This window comes from Lissotriton helveticus, chromosome 6 (assembly GCF_964261635.1).
Source record: "Lissotriton helveticus chromosome 6, aLisHel1.1, whole genome shotgun sequence".
Classification (NCBI taxonomy): domain Eukaryota; kingdom Metazoa; phylum Chordata; class Amphibia; order Caudata; family Salamandridae; genus Lissotriton; species Lissotriton helveticus.
The window spans coordinates 159,049,287-159,070,843 of record NC_136067.1 but is presented as its reverse complement, the minus strand read 5'-3'; the positions used below and the strand labels follow the sequence as shown (position 1 = coordinate 159,070,843).

Genomic DNA, 21,557 nt, shown 5'->3' with positions numbered 1-21,557 from the left:
ATTTTGTAAAACTGACGAAGCTGGGCAGGGGTCGCTCCTGGTCCTTGGAAGGGGGAGAAACCCAGAGCCAACCCTACGAGCTCCGCACACGTAGCCTTGGGAGGGGCACCACCCGCAAAGTCAGTCAAAAAGTGACTGGAGGTACTGCTCTCTCCAGATCTGCGCTTGCTGGCACGGAAAAAGAAAGAACTGACGTCAGCTCGCAAGGGCGGCATCTATGTAGCTACCACGACGTCATCCCACGACCACGACGCCATCCCACGACCACGACGCCGAACGCGGAGTCGACCGACGCCACCTTTAAACGCGCAGGGGTACCGCTGACAAAAAACTTTATGGAGCCTGTTCGAATCATGGGGATAATTCTAAGGTAAGGAATCTATAACAAATTGTTTCTTTCAGATAGGCTGGATAAATATATGGATCATTAGGCAACATGGGACCTGTGTCATATGCATCCCGGGGTCAGGATCCCCTAATGGCTCTCCCGATCCCCTAGTGTTTGATCTTAGTGACCCTGGAGGTGTAGCATCAAGAGGTTTTGATTATGGTAGAGGTTTTGATTATGGTGGTGGAGGTGGTGTGGCGGCAGCAGAGGAGGATGATGATAGGACTGGTAGCTTTGTTCTTTTTTGGGGAGAACAGGAGCGTCCAATGCATCCTCAAAGGTTAAATGCCTCTTTAGTGGAGGAGAGGCCATTATTTGCCAGGTGCCTTCCTGAATTTAGATCTTGCGTTGTAGATTGTCCATAGTTTCAAGGATAGGCTCGACAGGAAACATGGAAACAAGAGGAATGCTATGAGATTTTGGTCTCTGACGGTTTCGGAACAGATGAATGTTTCTTACTCGGTACCAAGGTAGATGTGTTCCATTGCCAAGTATGTCTCGAAGCCTTGGTTGCGACCCAAGAATGCACTTAATTCGAGGAAGTCGACACAACGGGCTTAACCTTGGTGAAAATTTTCAGTGCCGTGCCCGAGGGTGGGGCATCCAAAGTGTTTTTTGGGGTCTGACCAAGGCCAGACAGCAGTGGTGGTCTGGCGACCTCTAGTATTGGGAAGGGCAAGTGTTTTCAGGTGTGCTTGGGTTGTGGAGCAGGGTCTGGATCGATAGTACCCACGCGCTGCTCGAGTGGCAGTGTGTACTCTAATTCCTCCTTCATGTCAGAGCCAGTGTCGTCTTCTTCAAAGAAAGACCATTATTCGTCTTACGCAGCAGTCTCCTCCTGGGAGTTCTTCTCCCCGAAAATTTCAGGAGTGTCGTCTTTACTCCGATGATACATCTGCAACTGATGAGCCATTCGGTCATGAAGAGTCTTTTTGGAACGGAAAGAGTTGCAGGCATAGCAGAGTCAGAGTTTGCACACCGAGTGCTGATCAGTGTGCAGATATTTGGAGTGGCACTGCGGGCAAAATTGTAAAGGTGTCCTTTCAATCAGGAACACATCTTCTACACTGACTGTGCATGTGAGATGGTAGATCAGAGATGGGCGACGCCCGAAGGGCAATAGATTGGTGCCCGAACCGACAAAGTTTTAAAGCGGCACAGTAAGGGAAAAGCACAATCGAGACAAACTATTCCATCGAAAACAGGATAGTACTGAAGACCCATCCTGGAAGGAGTTGAACACCGAGGAGAGGCACACACGTCCAAACTGGACAGCGGAGACAAAACAATCTAATAAAGGAGTCGATGCTCATGCGCAATATCACCGGGAGGAGGAGTCACTTGATCTTGTGACTCGAACATCATCTTCGAAGAAAAACTATTTGCACAGCTCCGAATCTAACACTAGATGGTGGGAGCATGCAAAGCATGTGTATCTATAGTCACACATGCAAACATATAATAATCATGAATACTTGCTCTTCATAAATTCACCATTAAAAATGTCCTGAATATGATTAGTATCAAGAGAATCACAATGCAAAACACACTTTCAATGTGGTCCCTGATGAGGGGAGGGGACTTTTTTCTGTTTTTGGAAAGGCTGGGTACCCTAGTAATCATAAAACAGGTTTGCAATCGAATGTCCAGCCAACATTATTAAGGTTCTCATAATCTTAACGATTGCGATCGCCTATGGCGGAGAACATTCAAAGTGAGGTCGTGCACAGGGCAAGACATCATAACCTACTCAGGACAGTGCATTAAAGACCAGACAGTTATGATTAATATGTACAATGCTTATTGTTGTTTTTGGTTAATTGTGGAGTCACATATGTAGTTTCTCATATCAATTACCATCCTTTGCCATTGATCACTGTGGTCGAAGGAAATAGCACTGCAATAATAGACAGTCTAATCTCAATTTAATGAATTCACGTGTCAGACCCACCACCGTATCACGAGTGTTATCCCATGGTCTGATCTCACATGAACACTTGCTGTAACTGGGAATTGTTTTGCTGGAAGAAAATAGCACACCATTGAAAACAAACCCAAATTTACAATCAATCATTCAGTACTATTGTGATAATGTGTGATGCTTATGCAGGCCCATAGATATCTACTGAAATATCTTATACTACATGGGACAGGCAAGAAGGTATTGCAGGTGCTTCTGTCAACTGGAATTAGGTCCTTCTCAGCAATCTGGTGGGAGCTGGGATCTTTGTTTACCACAGAACTCCTCTCGGATAGGTGTGTGGAGTCAGAACTCCAGAGTGGGATCTTTTATAGTGCTACATGTTGTATCGCTGCCTTTTTAGTGGGTTAGGTGTAGAACTCCTGAATAAGGACGCCAGTGGTTATGCTGCTTCCATGATGCCTCTGAGTTGGGAGTACGGGCTCAGCCTGTCCTAGAACAGACTAATTAAAAATTTGTGTGACTTCCTGTGACGTATTACGTGGATTTCGTTATCTTCCTATTCATGTGGTGCTGGCTCACTGATTGGATAATCAGGTAAACTATACCACTGACATGCTGGGAGATGTAGTTCCTGATCCAATCAGGTGCTGATGGCATAAATCGCAATCATTCTCACAATGGATCAGCATTCAGCTTTATTGAGACACAGCTGGGTGGGTGGGTTACATTTTCAGCATTTCTTCTACTGTTCCTGTCTCGATGTGGGATTCACCTCCTAAGTAAGGCCTCGGACAAGGACAAGTAGCACTAAAAGTTATGAAGATTACCAGGAAGTAATCTGGGCATTTATTTGTCTAGACATGAACTAAGAAGGATTTGCACACCAAGGACCACAAGCAGAATGTTTCAGCAACTTAGGCAAAACACATGGGCACTAAACCCAAACAAAGGGCCTCTTACAAATCATGCCAAGTTTGAAGAAGATCTGTAACAAAAAACGGCACTACTGTCACACACTGATTTTGTTTAATAATGATGGAATTTAGTTTCATTGCTCCTACATACCGAAGCAATTTATTGCGTCAACTAATTAGGAGCACTGCTAATAAAATGCATTTACAAATAAGGTTTCCTTTCTGTGCATTCTGCAATTCCCACTGGTTAACCCACAAAGTTAGAATTTCTGAAATTTAGAAAAGTGCCTCCGTTCAAAAAAGGCATGTAAGCTCAGACAGGTGTATCAGCAGCAGTGGTGGATTGTGCACTCATGACACAGTCATATCCCAGAAGCCAACAAAAGCGTGGCCTTTGCTTATATTGTGATGATCATCATGATGAAGCGCCATTAAAAGCCAGCTGGTACAGATACAGAGTTCTGCTCCATACTCCAGGTGTTGGTACTGTAGTGTAGTTCCTATATTCCCAATAGGCTCTGCGCATTGGAATAATATATCCTATAGATGTGACGTAGGACTTGGGTCTACTAGGTCTCTATCGAAATATATTAGACTTAATTGTGATCGCCAGCTAGATCAGAGGTCACTAGAAACTTTCTCGAGTTCACAAGAAGGGATTTAGTTTCTGACAACCGCATACTTTGTTTCCCCAAGATAAAACTGATCTTCAGCGTCGTGGAAACAATAGATAGATATTTTACTCAGTCAATCGTGCATGCTTCGTTTCACCAGAGGTGCAGAGAAATAGAGAGACGGGCGTTTTCAATAAAAGGATTTATTGAACGGTCTTCTTTCTCAAGCATAAGAAATTAACTGCTACAATCGTAAAACTGGTTGCAAAATATAATGTATACAGTAAAAAGAGTAGAAAAAAATAATACTGTAAGAGCATTGTATGGTTCCTAGACCATAGATAAATACATACATAAATAACAGAGGCTAAAAAGTACTCAACTGGTGCTTCTAAGATACGCCTACCCCAGTGTACCTAACCTAAGCCTAGTTCGAAGAAATGAGTAAGTAAGGTGTAGCATAAAAGTAGTATTCTTTGCCCAGAATCTGTCCAAGATTTCTTTTAGGGTCTAATCAGCTCCGTCCCTTGATTTGGAATGAAGAAGGTCAGGCTCAGGACTCGATTTCCCAACAACCTGCAAGGGTAGCTTGGAAACACTGTAGCTGGATTTCTCGGCAGGAGAAAAGACAGCGTCTCTCTCAGTGCATCTGCTGGAGGGTCGGCTTCCTTCGGCACTTGCAGTAGCAGGGCGCGTTGGGCAAGTAGATAGTCGAACTGCTCCAAACCACCGTGTGTTTGCTATGGCAAGTGTGGGCATATTTACACCTTGAAGGTGCCGAGATTGACGTAAAGGTGGACATAATAACGTCATCAAATAGTCTCAGTTCTTTGAAAACTCCATGAGTTCTTGGACAAGTCAGTATTCGAGCAAGGGGAAGTCTCTAGCTGCTGAAGCCGAGTTTTCCAAGAAATCGATGTCGATTTTCGGAACTAGTGGAAGTAGCCCTGCCGTACTTGGACTGCATGAGCTATGTCTAAATATGGTTGATTCTTATGCATATATAAGGATATGGTGATTTATACCTAGGCTGTGGGGTTTTAGGTTTAAACCTATAATAACTGATAAAACCCCACCGAAAGAAAAATAGCCCTCACCGGTGAAAACATATAAACACTGAAAACACACCTGCACAACCACAAACTAAATGCCATTCAAAGGAAGGAAAAAGTAAGTGAAAGAGTCATTTTGTTCTTACTGAAGGGGTCAATAAAATGTAACTTTGTCATACAAGCAAGCAGTAAGAAAGACTGGCTAACATTATTCTGCTTGAGTTTTGTTCTTTAGGGATGACACTAAAATATTGTTTCTTCTTCCTTTTACTTTTTTCAGTTTTATGGCCTTTGGTCTAAAGATGCAGGGTTTGGTTTCACGTTTTAGGTTTAGTTTAATTATTTTATAAACTAGGGAATCAGGACATATCAAACTCACTTTTGATATTTTGGCTGCATTATATTCTTTTACCGATAGGTAAAATGGCTAGTTTCATAAAAATCTTTCCTAATATGTGTCATCACATTTGCCCACAGAGAATGGGTAAAAACCCTTAATACATCAGACCATAGTTTCTAGTTCGTCAGTATTGCTAGTAGGTGAATTGCCAACACCTCAGGCCTTAAACATTAAATGCAAGGTATAGTGACAAGTATATACATCACCAAACATTTGGGATAGTGGTGGAAACGTGACACCAGACTTTTGGATAACATTGAACGCAGTGTCACTTGTTATGCTCTGCAAAAAAGGTTCTTTCCAAGTTCAACAAAGATTGGAGTTATAGTGTTTGTATTTGTAGTGATTCAGCTATGTATATAAAAATTTGTGTGATGACCTGTCAAAATTGATACCCGAGCTGAAGTGATTCCCTGTAGGAGATCCTTGCCACTTGTTAGATGGTATGCTGAAAGCATCTTTAAAATCTTCAGAGTTAATGAGGGATGCTATTGACTTTTTAGTCCATTCTGGTGCACTGTTTTCTTATGCCCAGGAACTGAAAAGAAAATATTTATCATTGCGTGCTTTATGTGGCATCAAAGAAAGAGTCATCCCAACTGTGCCCCTTAGCTGACGGTTCTCAGCCCAAGGGGCTATGAATGCTGAGAGGTCCTTTTCACAGAAGTTTACATGGGAGGGAAAGCGAGAGCGCACATGACCAAAGACTCACTGAAGAAGTATTGTTTGGTTTACTACAATAAGATTAATTTGCAAAAATCTCTTTGGACCTCATATACACTATACGTACACTGTCTATATACCATGTTCTTTCAGTGCAGAAAGCAAGCAATGATGAAAGCAAAACGTTCCATAAAAAGTGGAAAAACACTTTTTCTGGTTTTTTTAGTGGCGTGAAAATGTGTAACAACTGATAACAACTGTTTTTTAAGATATTGAAAACACTGAAAAAAAACCACCAGAATTTACCAAAAATAGAAACTGAAAACAGGACAGCCTATTTATACCTATATAAGGGCATGAATCGGGAAAATTACAATAGGGTCCTAAAATTTTATACAACAGTACATGGAAGGGATCCATACTAGGGGATAAGCATACAGGAGCAGGACATGTGTTCTGATTTCACAGTTCAGTTTCAGGAGAAGACAAATAATGCAACACATGCACTGTGAAGACAAGCTTCTGCAAACGTCCAAGTGCAATGAGGTAACTGTGGTCTTCAGGGCACAGCAGCCTTGAACAGCACAACACTGAATATCCTTATGTAAAGTGATTCACAAATCCTCTTGTATCAAGCCATGCTGACTGAAGTAAAATGCTCATGGGAAAAAGAATATGTTCCTTACCTGGGGGCTATTTGGGAAAGGTTGGTGCAGATCAAGGATCCCCAGTCTCCGCCTTGAGCATAAAACTCACGAAATCCCAGCCTCATCATCATTTTGTAGAATATGCGGGCCACCGCCACGGATTCACATCCTGGAAAAAGAAGAAACAGTTGCACAGTAACCAACAGACTGCGCTGGTGTGGAGAATCAGACTGCCTTCCTCTGGAAATAATGTTTTTATTAAATGTTTTAGTAACCCCACAGGCTTGCCGGGATCCAGTCTTTTGTTCTTTAAGTCAATATAAATGATTTTTGAACTAGGTTTATTGTGGCAAGACCTGTTGATTCTGCTGACTATGGAGTCACAAGTGCTATAACCATGAATCAAGATAGACCATTACATCTTTTTGAGGCTTCGTAGGCGTAGGGCGGTCTTCTGCCTCCATGATGAGGTCACGGAGGCTGGCAAGGAGGACCACAGGGGTGTTAGATCTTCTTGGAACTCGGCTGTCCAACACTTCTTCACTCGGTGTCCGATGGCTCCTTTGCAAATGTCTCATGTTTGCATGTACTGTGCCACAGCAGGAGTTGGGTATTGCATGTGGTCACTGACAATTGTGGAGCACGGGACACAGCATTAGTGTTTACAGATATTATTTTCTTGAAAGAGAGGCATTCCTCTATTTCTATATATTTTTATGAACATCACCGCAGAAACATTGGTGTGCGTTAGATGTCAGTTGAAAAAAGTTACACAATATGATTGTCAACTCCAATATGACTAGTCCTTTGACTTTGATTAACTCGTAAGTCTAATTGTTAGATGTATGGAAGTTTATATATTTCCTTCCTACTTAAGTTCATATTATCCAATACAAGGCTTTTTAGTTTGTTTTGCTTCTTACTCATGGATATGATTATCAATTATATGAGAATGCAAGCCACAAGCACTCTCATTTGTTCTTTCATTCTCATGGCTCAAAGAGATGGGTTTTACCAGCCATTTCATAAATCTAATAAGGCAAGGCCAGCAGAGTTTAAATGATGGACAGAAATGTAAGATACTCACTCCATCCTTCCGCGCGACTTAAACTGGCCAGTCAGTGTAAGACCCACCACCTTTACCTTTCTTGTGAGAAGCTTCTGAGAAGCCATAGCCTGGAATGGATGGACAGATGACCTCAAAGATGTGCTCATCGCTCAGACCATGGCTGGATGGATCCGTTAGGAGAGGGATAATTTTGTAAAACTCATAGAATGACCCTGGCCATCCATGGACCATCAGCAGCGGCTTAGCAGTGCGTCCCGCGGGTAAGTGAGGTGGCTTCACATGGATGAAATGGATATCAAGGCCTGCGAATAACAAGAAAAGAAAGATGCTAAAATTGAATAGGAGTCATGATCACAACAGAGAAAAACTATTCCTCCTAATGCTATGCACATGACTTCAATGGCATCATCTTTACTCAGGCTTTAAATACTAAGAGGCCAGGAGATTTATGCTTTCGCCTGAGCATACTTTCCCTTTCCTTTTCTATTCACTAAGGTCCAGGGTAGTATGCCTGGAAAACAGCCCAGGCATAAATTGCCAGGTGTACTACTGAGGATGTCAGATGACTTTTAAAAAGTTTGCTATTTCCCCTAAATGGAGTTCTGTTTCACAGTAAATGCGCTGTTCCAAGTGGAGACGCGAACCCATGCCGGCATAAGGGATAGCACATTAGGGGGAGGTGGGTAGGTTATTTGAAGCCAGCAGCCCGCCTTGTATTGTGCAGGCAGCACCTGGCAGGTGCAGTCAGTGACTGCGCCCGCCTGCAAAGGGATGCTTGGAGGCGGTCCTTGGGACCCCCTTTCAAGCAGTGCCTGTGGGGTCCACAATCAGTGTGCCTCCTGATGACCTTCTTGCATCGGCATGTGCATCTTTATTATAGAGCGAGCTCACAAGCAAAGGATTTGTTGATTTGCATCGGGTCACACACCCTTACGAATGAGGCAATGGCCCTTGAGATCATGTCAGCACACATTTAGCTCTGGCAAGATCTGCATTACAGAAGGGGGCACACAAAATCTGCGTCCCCCTCTGTAATGCCAAAGTGCCCCAAGGGTGCAAAAAGCAGGTGCACATGGCACTTTCTGTAATGGGCCCCTAATTTAAGCCTTGATAAGAACAACACTTCTGTTATTCTTCTCAGGACTACAAAAAAGGGAGGGAGGGAGAGAAAGGGAGAGAAAGAGGGAGAGAGAGATTAAAAACAAAAACATATATACACATATATACACATATATATATATATATATATGTATGTATATATGTATATATATATATATATATAGAGATATATATGTATATATATATATATATATATAGATATATATATATATATATATATATATCTATATATATATATATATAGATAGATATATATATATAGATAGATAGATATATAACACTATGGGCCGTACAGATCTTTCACTTTTTGAGCACCTAATTGTTGAGCTTTTACTGTGGGGGAGCCTCATAAGTTGGGACTCACCCACAGTGAACTCAGGATGAAGGAGACTGCATGGGGATTTTACTGGTGTCCCCCTGGCTTGTCCAGGCCACTGCGCAGCAGCTGGAGTAAGGGAATCCAGGCTGGTTACATGCAGACACAGGTGTACATGCATGTGCAGACGTGTAGAGGCTGCGCAGAGGAGATTCCTAGCGTGTGCAGTCCAGGAACAGCTACAGAGTGAATGGTGTGGCAGGACTTATGCAGAATTGGGTGGTGACATGGAATAGGCTTTATACACTGGGAAGGAACATGCCAGGGAAAGTCAGTGGGCTTTACTGTTTTTTACTTCATTATTCCCCTCTGGGGGTGTGGAGCCCATAGGCTAGAGTTACTTTCATGAGGCCTACAGATTCCAGACATGCACTTAAGTCCACTGTAACAGATGTGAGAAAGAGTATTCAAAGTCATATTTGTACTGCTTTTGGGTCATCCAGAACTGTCATATTTCTCTGAGCCAGCCATAACCAGACCCTGGCTGAGGGCAGACCTCAGCAGGATGGATTGATAACCTTTCTTCCACACGCTAAGGCCTCCTCTCCATGAAGAGAAGATGGGTGGGGCTACAGGCTCATCCATCACCAGCTATCACTGGGTGCCAGCACCAGGCTGCACCAAGGAGGGAAAACACCCAATTTATAAATACTTCCCAAAGTACATAAAAACGCTTTTCAACCCCCAGGAAGACCGATCATTTCGGCCTGTGGGTCATTCTTGGAACCCCTTGCTAAGTACATTGACTTTTTTATAAAAACCTTTTGTAGCCCAAACAAGGGCATACATTAGGAATACTATGGATCTGATTTCAAAAATTTAATTTTTTTTTGTTCGATAGGGATCAACAATTGTTGGTCTCTTTCGACATAGAAAGTCTCTACACCAACATCCCACAGGACGAAGCATTAGTGGTGATGATGAATGTATTGGAGAAAAGACCAGGACCCCATCAGGTACCCACCGATTTTTTTTATTAGCATTGGCCAGAATATGTTTAAAAAACAACTTCTTTGCCTTTAAGGAAGCCCTGTTTTTACAGGTTAAGGGCGTGGCCATGGGCTGTTGTTTTGCGCCCGAAATAGCAAATCTTGTAATGGACTTTTTCGAGGTGAGATATATTTTTCAAGAAACTATTCCCTTCAAAGCGCACATTATTGAATGGGTCTAGTAATGTTAAAATCAATTTTTTAGATGTGTGGATAATGGCAAACGAAGACAAACTTGAGGTTAGTTTATATACCAAGCCAACGGACCGGAAGGAGTAGTTTCTTACCTGTAACTCCAGTTCTGTAGTAGGGGTATCTCTGTTATAGTCATAATCTAGTAAATAGTCCCGCTCATGTGCGGGGACCCCGGCGCAATCAAAAATATTCTCTTAAGCTGTCTTTATGTGCAGTCCTGCATAGACACTTAAGAGAGAATTTAAAGACAAATAATGCAGCCTATACTTATCAGGCTACACTGTCCAGTACTTCAACTAGATATTTCACCAAAATTAAATTCAGCACAGCCTGCCAAGTTTCTCACATAGAACAACTTCCCCTTTTACCAAGAAAGCCTCTGGAAAGATAGAGAGGAAGGGGTGGACAGACAAGCCCCATGGGCTGCCATTATGTGGCTCAAAAAGGGATACTGTGCCTTTAAGGAAACTTTCCAGAACTCTCAGTATCCCAGAATGCACAGCAGGTCCCCTCCACTTTCAGTTCTTTTTGGAGGCGTATAAAGCTAGACCTGTAGAATTCAGTACATGAATATCTTTCTCCACCGGGGAGGAGGGCGGGCGCTTATGACTATAACAGAGATACCCCTACTACAGAACTGGAGTTACAGGTAAGAAACCACTCCTTCTGTAGTAGGGGATCTCTGTGTATAGTCCTAATCTAGTGAATAGAATGGCAAGCCCATCCCCAATACCAAAGCGGCGGTGGAGAAGAAGAAATACAACCCCACTACTGTGCGAACAGATTTCGCAGCGAAGCATGCCCAACCTGAGCATCTGCCTTGGCATCAGAGTCCAGACAGTAATGCATAGCAAAGGTATGGACCGACTTCCAAGTGGCAGCCCTGCAGATCTCTGCAATGGGAACATTACGGAGCAAAGCTGTCGTGGCCGCTTCGCCCCTGGTGGAATGAGCCTTAGGCTTACCCCCGAAGGTCTTATTAGCCTTTTGATAACACAATTGTATACAGGACACAATCCACCTCGAGATGGACTGCTTAGAGGTAGCAAGACCAGTCCTGACTGACCCATAGTTGATAAACAATTGGTCTGTCCTACGAATATCCTTGGTTTTATCCAGATAAAACTTCAACACCCTTCTGACATCCAGGGAATGAAGAGATCTTTCCGCTGGAGTGGAAGGATTCTGAAAAAATGTAGGTAACGTTATAGTCTGGTTAACATGGAAATCAGAAACATCCTTAGGAAGAAACTTAGGGTGAGTACGCATTACAACCTTAGCAGCATGAAACACAGTGTAAGGTTCTTGGCAACACAACGCCTGAATTTCACTCACCATGCGGGCCGATGTACCGGCCACGAGGAACGCCGCCTTCCAGGACAGGTGCTGTAGCGAAGCCTTATGAATAGGTTCAAAAGGTACCTTCATCAATCTGGACAGCATCACATTCAATTCCCATGAAGGCGAAGGAAGACGAACAGGAGGAAAGACTTTCTTCAAGCTTTCCAAAAAATCCTTTATCACAGGAATTTGGAAAAAGGAAGTCTGTGAAGGGCATTTCCTGTAGGCAGTCAGCGCAGCTAGATGGACCTTAATGGAATGGAAGTTAAGGCCAGACTGCGCCAAATGCAAAAGCTATGGAAGGATGACATCTTCCTTACATGTCGTTGGATCATAGTTCTCGGACTTGCACCAGATGCAAAATCTTTTCCACTTGTAAGCAGAAGAAGTCCTAGTGGAAGGTCTCTTAGCCTCCTTCAGTATGTCCATACAATCCGCAGGGAGATTCAAATAGCCATATTGCACTATCTCAGGAGCCATGCCGCCAAACTCAAAGACGAGAGATTGGGGTGTACCATCTGTCCCCCAAACTTCGTGAGAAGGTCCGGCCGGCACGGCAGCCGTATGTGAGGAAGAAGAGACCAGTGAAGCAGGTCCGTGAACCACCACTGTCTGGGCCATTCCGGGGCAATTAGGATCATCCGCGCCCTGGACTGGGACAGTTTGATGAGCACCGCCGGAATTAGGGGAACGGGTGGAAAAGCGTACAGAAAGCTGTTCGACCAGTTGATCCATAGCGCATTCCCCAGCGTCCCCTGCTGGTAATACCTGGACGCGAAGTCTCGGCATTTGCTGTTTTCGGCAGTGGCGAACAGATCCACGTCTGGAGTGCCCCACCTGGCGAAGACGTCTCTGAGTACTTCGTCGTTTATGACCCATTCGTGGTTTTCCTGAATCAGTCTGCTCAGCGCGTCCGCCTGAACATTCTGCACACCTGGCTGATGGGTAGCCGTTATCGTCAGTCCTCTGGCTAGCAGCCAGTGCCAGAACGCCTGCGCCTCCTGCGACAGAGAGCGCGATCTCGAACCCCCCTGCTTTTTGAGGTAATACATCGTGGTCGTATTGTCAGTCTGTACAAGCAGAGAGTTGGTCTGAAAGGACGGATGAAAGGCCTTCAGTGCCAAGTGGACCGCTCTGAGTTCCAGGAAATTTATATGATACGTGGACTCCATCGGGGACCACGTTTCTTGTATCTGTAACTCTACGGAATGTGCTCCCCAGCCGTGGAGCGAAGCATCCGTCACGATGGTCTGAGTGGGAATGTCCTTGTGGAAGGGAACCCCTTTGAGGAGGTTCTCCGCTGAACACCACCATTTCAGAGACTGTAGAGCATGCAGAGACAGTCGTATCTTGTCGTCCCAGTTCCCTCGCCTCTGGTCCCAATGATCCTCCAGACACTCCTGCAGCGGTCTCATGTGCAGCCGTGTGTGTGGCGTGAGGAAGATACAGGAGGCCATCGACCCCGGTCTCACTGTTGTAGATGGAACGGTCATAAGAGCCTGAGCCTTCCAAAGGAGTGATAAACGTCTCGCCTCCGAAGGAAACACGCTTGCTGACGGCGTATTAATGGAGGCTCCCAAGTACTGGAGGCACTGGACCGGAGTCGGGACAGACTTGGACATGTTGATGTGCAACCCCAGCTCGTTCAAGAGAACAGACGTCTTCTGGAAGTGCGATTGGGCTTCCGCGAAGGAGGATGCCTTGATCAACCAATCGTCCAGGTACGGGTAGACAAACACCTTGTTCTTTCTCAGGTGTGCCGCTACCACTGCCATGCATTTTGAAAAGGTCCTGGGCGCAGACTTCAGCCCGAACGGTAGTATTGTGTATTGATAGTGATTGGCGCCAACTTGGAATCGCTGGAACTTCCGGTGTTTCTGTGCAATGGGCTCATGGAAGTATGCATCCTGTAGGTCTGATCGCGCACAGCCAGTCTCCCCTTTGCAGTGGAGGGTAAATCTGGTGCAAAGACAGCTTGCAAAACTTTTCCCTGCGAATCCATTTGTTTGCTTGCCGCAAATCCAGAATGGGCCTGAACTCGTTATTGTCTTTCTTGCGTACCAGAAAGAACCGTGAGTAAAGACCTCTTCCCCTTTGAGACAGAGGGACGTCTTCTATCGCCCTTTTTCTTAACAGGGTATTGGCCTCCGCCTGTAGCTCGCGCAGCTAAAACTGCGAGCAAACCGGTGGAATTGCTGGAGGTGGGCTGATGAACCGAAGACTGTATCGATTGCAAACAATATTCAGCACCCACTTGTCCGGAGTAATCTTTCTCCACTCTGCCAGGTAGTATAGGACACTTCCCCCCACCAGAGTGGGTAACGAATGACGGGGAAGTAACAGCTCAGGGCCTAGACCCGGCTGGGCCCTTGGTTGCGGTGGCAGATTGCTGCCCACCTCGGCCCTTCTGACATTTTTGAAAGGGCCTCCTCTGGAACTGTTGTTGTTGTTGCTGTCCAGTTTGCTGGCCTCGCCCCCTGCCCTGCGCCCCGTACCGTCTCTGGAACGGGCGATAGGTCTTCTTTTGTTCCTTGGGCTTCTCCAACCCGACAGCCGTCAGGGTTTCAGCCTCTGCCTTCATTCAGGCCATTTCATCGTCAGCGTGCTTTCCAAAGAGGGTCTCGCCCGAAAAGGGTAATGTTAGAACTGGCTATTTCTGGTAGGCTAAGGCTGACGCCAAAGCCAGGCAGAAACCACCATTCTAGTCAGGGCAAGGAAGTCACACGCCAAGATAACCCCTGCTCACCCCCTTGGTAGCTTGGCACGAGCAGTAAGGCTAAACTCGGAGGCAATGTGTAAAGCATTTGCGCCAGCACACAACAGCAACAGCAACAACATCCTAGGCACACCACAAAAGGGACTCCACACAAGGTTATATGAAAATAACTTTTGTATTGTCAAAACACATCTGATAAAAATCACACATGTACATTGTGCCAACTGGCACGGGCAATATTCATAAGGGATTATTTACAAGACAGGGCCACATGGGTCACTGTCAGAATCAACACATTTAGAAATAGTACTTTGTAGATCATAGAAAATAAGATATAAAACAAAATAACAGTTATAAATCACATCCAGTAACTACTGGGAACAGGTAAGTACCACCTACGCAACCCTAACCACCTTAGGAGAATGTCACGCAGGGGACCAGGACCTCACTAGGACCACCTGTACTAAAAAGAACAACCACCTAAGAATAAAATACATTTAGGGGTATAAACAAGAACACATTACCCATGATGCGTGAAACACATTCAGAGGAGTAGTAAAGGAAAACACATGATGCCTAAAAACATTCAGAGGTGTACGGACAACCACCTAAGTATCACACAGCGTTTAGGGGTCTAGGAAAGAACACATTACCCATGATGCATAAATATACATTCAGAGGAGTAGTAAAGGGAAACACATGATGCATAAACCTACACATTCAGCGGTGTTAAGAACAAAGCACATGATGCAATAAAAATACATTCAGAGGTACCAGAACAATACAATAGCGCAAAAATCACATGATGTCTAAAAACCACCTGTGGCAGTCCCTAGGCCAACTGGCCTTGTTGGGGCTAGGACGCCCTGTGTCTCAATGTCAGGGGCCTAAACGGTGCAGGTGCCCACTACTTGCTGGGCACCTGGAAACATCCCAAGACCTAAACGGTGCAGCTGCCCACTAAATGCTGGGCAGCTGGGAATCCTCAAAAACTGTGACAGGGCCCTCACTGACCCTTAGGCGCAACTGCACCCACTGCTGGAGCCACCCAGGCTCTGGGCAGGTCACGTGCCCAAAACGTTAGAGCCACACAGGCTCGGGACATCACACATGTCCTAAACGTTGGAGTCCCTCCCGGGGGACTAAAAAATGAACCAAATGCCAGGCAAGAGCCTCTCATGGCTCGCTAAACAAATGTGCTGTGTGGGGCTTCTCAGGGCTCCACATGAAGCCATGCCCCTGAGCCTCTCGGGGCTCTTAAAGCAAATATGCCCCCGGAACTTCGGGGGCTCTAAGACACTAAAATGCCCCCGCTGAGCCTCGTGGGCTCGGTATCAATGAAAATGCAGGCCGGAGCCTCTCAGGGCTCTACACACGTTGGGGCGACCCACTGCCAACCGGGGCCGCCCTTGAAGCCCTCGTGGCTTCACACTGACAGTAAGCGCGAGCTCGCGCTACTGGGGGGGCGGACACCGACAATGTGGGCCGGGGCTCTGCCCGCACACACGGCTCTTCACTCGAGCCCCGGCCACGCTACCTCTCGAGCTCCTCTCTTCTCTCGGGGCTCCCTCTCGGGCACGGGAGCCCCGCAGCGGCCGCCGCCATCTTCCTCTTCTCAGCGGGCCGGACTGGCCAATCAGAGCGCGGCAGCAGGCGGGTCTTCCTCCGAGGACCGGAAGTCCCGCCCCACATCAGGCACTTCGGTGCCTGACTTCCTGGTCCTGGCGCGAGGGCCGCGGCGGTGATAAAAAGTGGCAAAATGAGGGGTGGGCACCCTCGGTTGGCAAAATAAGAATAGAAACGGGGTGAGCACCCGTTAGGCAACTAAATAAATGGGGTGGCACCCATCCATAAAAATATCGGAACTCGGGCTAAATGCAGGGTGGGCTCCTGCCTCAAACCACGAGCAGGTCAGAGAGCAGCTCCATGCTGCAAAGGTCAAAATAAAGCGCTCCAAAGCGCTAGAGGCAAACAAAGCACTTCCAGGCGCTTTAGGCTAGAAGAAGCCCAGGCAAAAGCAAGACAAAGTTATCTGAAAGGAAATGCAGCTTCTCCATGCTGCCAAAGGTCCCAGAGATTCCAAGGGGCAAAGCAAAGTCCCCCCACTCAGCCCAGGCAAGGCAGAGGGGTCCTCCAGAAGTCCTCCAGGCATCCAGGGGCTGGGCAGCGCCCGCCCCTGGTAGATTCAAGTCCAAAAACAAGAACATTTTGGAAGGGGACATAGCCCCTTCTTATACAGAGAAAAGTCTTTGAAGTCTTTGTGCAGGCAGTGTGAGAACCAGCTAAACCAGTTCTTGGGTGTTGCTGGAGCCCTTGGGCTTCCTGGCTTCCTTCTTTCTTTCAGTATCAGGGACAGAGGTGACAGTCGCCCAGCGGGGAGGTGGAGCCAGCATTGTGGTCAGGCAGGCACAGCCCTTCACTATCAGGTGCCATCTCCTCCCACTTCCCTGGCAGCAGATGCTGCCTTTCATCCACGGGCTGACTCAGACAACCTCCTGGGGCTCCCCAGCCCCTGTCATCCTCAAACCAGACAGTCAATCCACAAGCAGGCCCAGGCACTCCTGGGCCAGGCTCACCAGCCAATCACACGCCAGCAGACTCACTACACAAATATGCCAACTTCTAAAAGTGGCACTTCTAGACTAGACACAACCATGCCGCATACACCATTACGCAGCATTCAATCTCACGAGTTCGCACATATCAAACTCGACCCTGCACTCCCCACACATCAGGAACTACCATGGGCATACATATTCCCATTCATTCCTATGGGAGGGCAGGTCACTCACCATACATACACAGAGACCTCACGCACTTTACACTGTACCACAGTGAAAAAGTGCGCAGAGGCCTAAAATCACCAACACCAGGTTCCAGAAACAGGCTAGGAAAAAGCAAAAAGTTTCGGGGTGAACCTGCCAAAAAGGGCCAGGTCCAACACAACCCCCTTCCAGCCAAAACGCAGGGTAGACCAATCACTCCACTGATGGGCTTCCTTGCTTTGGGCGACAAAACACGGACACGGGCCCGCACGGCAGGGACACCCTCCGGTTTTTCGCCACTCTGAACCCACATGTACTTCTCTCAACAAGAGCTCTCTGGCACAACTAGGATACCCCACTGATACTCTCTAGTCATCCACAGCCAGGACCAGGCCCTAGGCCATCCAAATATCACAGGTCCTGACAAATCCACAGAGTGGGGGGTAGTAACCCCTGGCACAGAATAGCCATTCTCCACTCTCTCTCTCTCAGTGTAGCTACAACTACCACTGATCCAACAAACTAGGGTCCACACCCCCAGGCTGACCATAGGTCACGGGCAAGAATGCCCCACCCTACCTCTACTTCTGGGTTCCCGCACCCTCACAGGGAAGCACTCACCAGAACATAATTCTCCTACCAGATCAGGACCTCACTCCATCACTGGTCTACCACCTGGAAACTATTTCACTCCTGAGGTACAAAGCACACAGCACAGTCCCTCTTCAAGCAGGTGGGGGGACACAGCACACAGAAAAATCCCCTTCCCTCCACCTTAGTAGAAACAACAGACTGCAGGTGGGCCCCAGAACACACAGCAAGGGCAGCCTCCTCGGTCTCTTCAGCTGATCTACTTTGGCAGAGATTCCTCTTGACCTGGAAGCTTCCTAATCTCCCAACCTAGGATCTAAACCCTCAGGTTGCACCGGGGTCAGAAGTAAGGACACCGTCCCTCTGCACCCCCTTCCAGAGTTCTGCACCCTCCCACCTTGGAGCGGTACCCCTGGAAGCCAAACACCAGGACCGCCGGAGTTCTGGTTACAGACACTCCCCGTCCTCTAGACACAGGAAGATCCTCCTCAAATGACCTGTAAGTACAGCTTAGGCCCCTGACCTGGCGCTCCCTTAGGGAACCCTCCAGGCCCTGAGACAGGGTTTCGGGCCAACATGGGACACACCGTCCCACACTCACTCCGCCTCCACTGAGACAGGACGTGAGCCCCTACACCCCTTCCATCCTAATGGGACCCAGCTGGGTTACACATGAACCTCTTCACCTACACAGGATCATCAGATACACAAGCCACTACTTTTAGAATCACTCCCTAATGCCTCTGCAAGACATCTAGCACACAGCCAGACATCCACCTTCTTGTCCAGTGCCTCTGCAGGACCTCCTGCACACCACCAGAGGTACACCTCACGTGCAAGCTCCTTAAAAAAAAACTCACACCAACTCCTCCAGTTCAAGACACCACTCATCCACACACTCCCCCCTCCAGACTGGTGAGACAGTTCCTCACTGCCTCTGACTTTCAACCTGTACCCCTCTTACTGAGCACCAGGCACCATAATCTGGGAACGGGACTTCACACACTGGACACATTTTAGCTGCCACCACTGGATCCTACCATACTGGGGAATCCAGACACACACACTACACTCAGGGGATAACCACCCTCCCAAGCAAGCCATTTTGTCCTCCACACTCCCTCTCTTCCATCTACCCACACAGGGACAGGAATAGGGATTGGCCACTGGACCCAGCAAGGGATTCCTAATCTATGGGAACCTCCCCCTCTACTGGCGTCCCGCCCTGTCATTTTCTCTCATCTGCCACTAAACAAAGCGCAGGAGCACCATCTGAAAATGACACTCTTGAGGAAAAACAAAATCACAAATAATAATCCCAAACATGTGACTATCTGAAAAATGCAGAGTTTTGTAATGTAGCCAGTTGTCGCTGTGGCACTGCGCAAACACAAGTCCAAATCCGCACCGCTGACCAACAATGTTGGAACTGGCTATTTCTGGTAGGCTAAGGCTGACGCCAAAGCCAGGCAGAAACCACCATTCTAGTCAGGGCAAGGAAGTCACACGCCAAGATAACCCCTGCTCACCCCCTTGGTAGCTTGGCACGAGCAGTAAGGCTAAACTCGGAGGCAATGTGTAAAGCATTTGCGCCAGCACACAACAGCAACAACATCCTAGGCACACCACAAAAGGGACTCCACACAAGGTTATATGAAAATAACTTTTGTATTGTCAAAACACATCCGATAAAAATCACACATGTACATTGTGCCAACTGGCATGGGCAATATTCATAAGGGATTATTTACAAGACAGGGCCACATGGGTCACTGTCAGAATCAACACATTTAGAAATAGTACTTTGTAGATTATAGAAAATAAGATATAAAACAAAATAACAGTTATAAATCACATCCAGTAACTACTGGGAACAGGTAAGTACCACCTACGCAACCCTAACCACCTTAGGAGAATGTCACGCAGGGGACCAGGACCTCACTAGGACCACCTGTACTAAAAAGAACAACCACCTAAGAATAAAATACATTTAGGGGTATAAACAAGAACACATTACCCATGATGCGTGAAACACATTCAGAGGAGTAGTAAAGGAAAACACATGATGCCTAAAAACATTCAGAGGTGTACGGACAACCACCTAAGTATCACACAGCGTTTAGGGGTCTAGGAAAGAACACATTACCCATGATGCATAAACCTACATTCAGAGGAGTAGTAAAGGGAAACACATGATGCATAAACCTACACATTCAGCGGTGTTAAGAACAAAGCACATGATGCAATAAAAATACATTCAGAGGTACCAGAACAATACAATAGCTCAAAAATCACATGATGTCTAAAAACATTCAGAGGTGCAAGGAAAAACCACACAATTGTGCAAAACTCACATAAGCCACCACCTGTGGCAGTCACTAGGCCAACTGGCCTTGTTGGGGCTAGGACGCCCTGTGTCTCAATGTCAGGGGCCTAAACGGTGCAGTTGCCCACTACTTGCTGGGCACCTGGGAACATCCCAAGACCTAAACGGTGCAGCTGCCCACTAATTGCTGGGCAGCTGGGAATCCTCAAAAACTGTGACAGGGCCCTCACTGACCCTTAGGCGCAACTGCACCCACTGCTGGAGCCACCCAGGCTCTGGGCAGGTCACGTGCCCCAAACGTTGGAGCCACACAGGCTCGGGACATCACACATGTCCTAAACGTTGGAGTCCCTCCCGGGGGACTAAAAATGAACCAAATGCCAGGCAAGAGCCTCTCATGGCTAGCTAAACAAATGTGCTGCGTGGGGCTTCTCAGGGCTCCACATGAAGCCATGCCCCTGAGCCTCTCGGGGCTCTCAAAGCAAATATGCCCCCGGAACCTCGGGGGCTCTAAGACACTAAAATGCCCCCGCTGAGCCTCGTGGGCTCGGTATCAGTGAAAATGCGGGCTGGAGTCTCTAAGGGCTCTACACACGTTGGGGCGACCCACTGCCAACCGGGGCCGCCCTTGAAGCCCTCGTGGCTTCACACTGACAATTAGCGCGAGCTCACGCTACTGGGGGGGGGGGGGCGGACACCGACAATGTGTCCCGGCGCCCCTCCCTTTCTTCTGCCCCACTCACAGGTTTGCTGGCGATCGGCGGCTCTCCTCACTCGGGCCGCGGGCCGGGGCTCTGCCCGCACACAGGGCTCTTCACTCGAGCCCCGGCCACGCTACCTCTCGAGCACGGGAGCCCTGCAGCGGCCGCCGCCATCTTCCTCTCCTCAGCCGGCCGGACTGGCCAATCAGAGCACGGCAGCAGGCGGGACTTCCTCCGAGGACCGGAAGTCCCGCCCCACATCAGGCACTTCGGTGCCTGACTTACTGGTCGGGGCGCGAGGGCCGCGGCAGTGATAAAAAGTGGCAAAATGAGGGGTGGGCACCCTCGGTTGGCAAAATAAGAATAGAAACGGGGTGAGCACCCGTTAGGCAACTAAATAAATTGGGTGGCACCCATCCATAAAAATATCGAAACTCGGGCTAAATGCAGGGTGGGCTCCTGCCTCAAACCACGAGCAGGTCAGAGAGAAGCTCCATGCTGCAAAGGTCAAAATAAAGCGCTCCAAAGCGCTAGAGGCAAACAAAGCGCTTCCAGGCGCTTTAGGCTAGAATAAGCCCAGGCAAAAGCAAGACAAAGTTATCTGAAAGGAAATGCAGCTTCTCCATGCTGCCAAAGGTCCCAGAGATTCCAAGGGGCAAAGCAAAGTCCCCCCACTGAGCCCAGGCAAGGCAGAGGGGTCCCCCAGAAGTCCTCCAGGCATCCAGGGGCTGGGCAGCGCCCGCCCCTGGTAGATTCAAGTCCAAAAA

The 21,557-nt window shown here is 47.4% G+C and overlaps 1 protein-coding gene across 6 annotated transcripts in view; it reads right to left on the bottom strand.

The window, feature by feature from the left end:
- LOC144762369 (epoxide hydrolase 1-like) overlaps positions 1-21,557 on the bottom strand; it is a 324,885-nt gene that overhangs the window by 70,538 nt on the left and 232,790 nt on the right. For all 6 annotated transcript variants that reach the window (XM_078647539.1, XM_078647535.1, XM_078647538.1 and 3 more), the window contains 2 exons: positions 7,746-7,973; positions 6,642-6,771 (listed from right to left, as the gene is read on the bottom strand). In XM_078647539.1, coding sequence (XP_078503665.1) covers positions 6,642-6,771; positions 7,746-7,973 — 358 coding nt within the window. The remainder of the gene's footprint in view (positions 1-6,641; positions 6,772-7,745; positions 7,974-21,557) is intronic.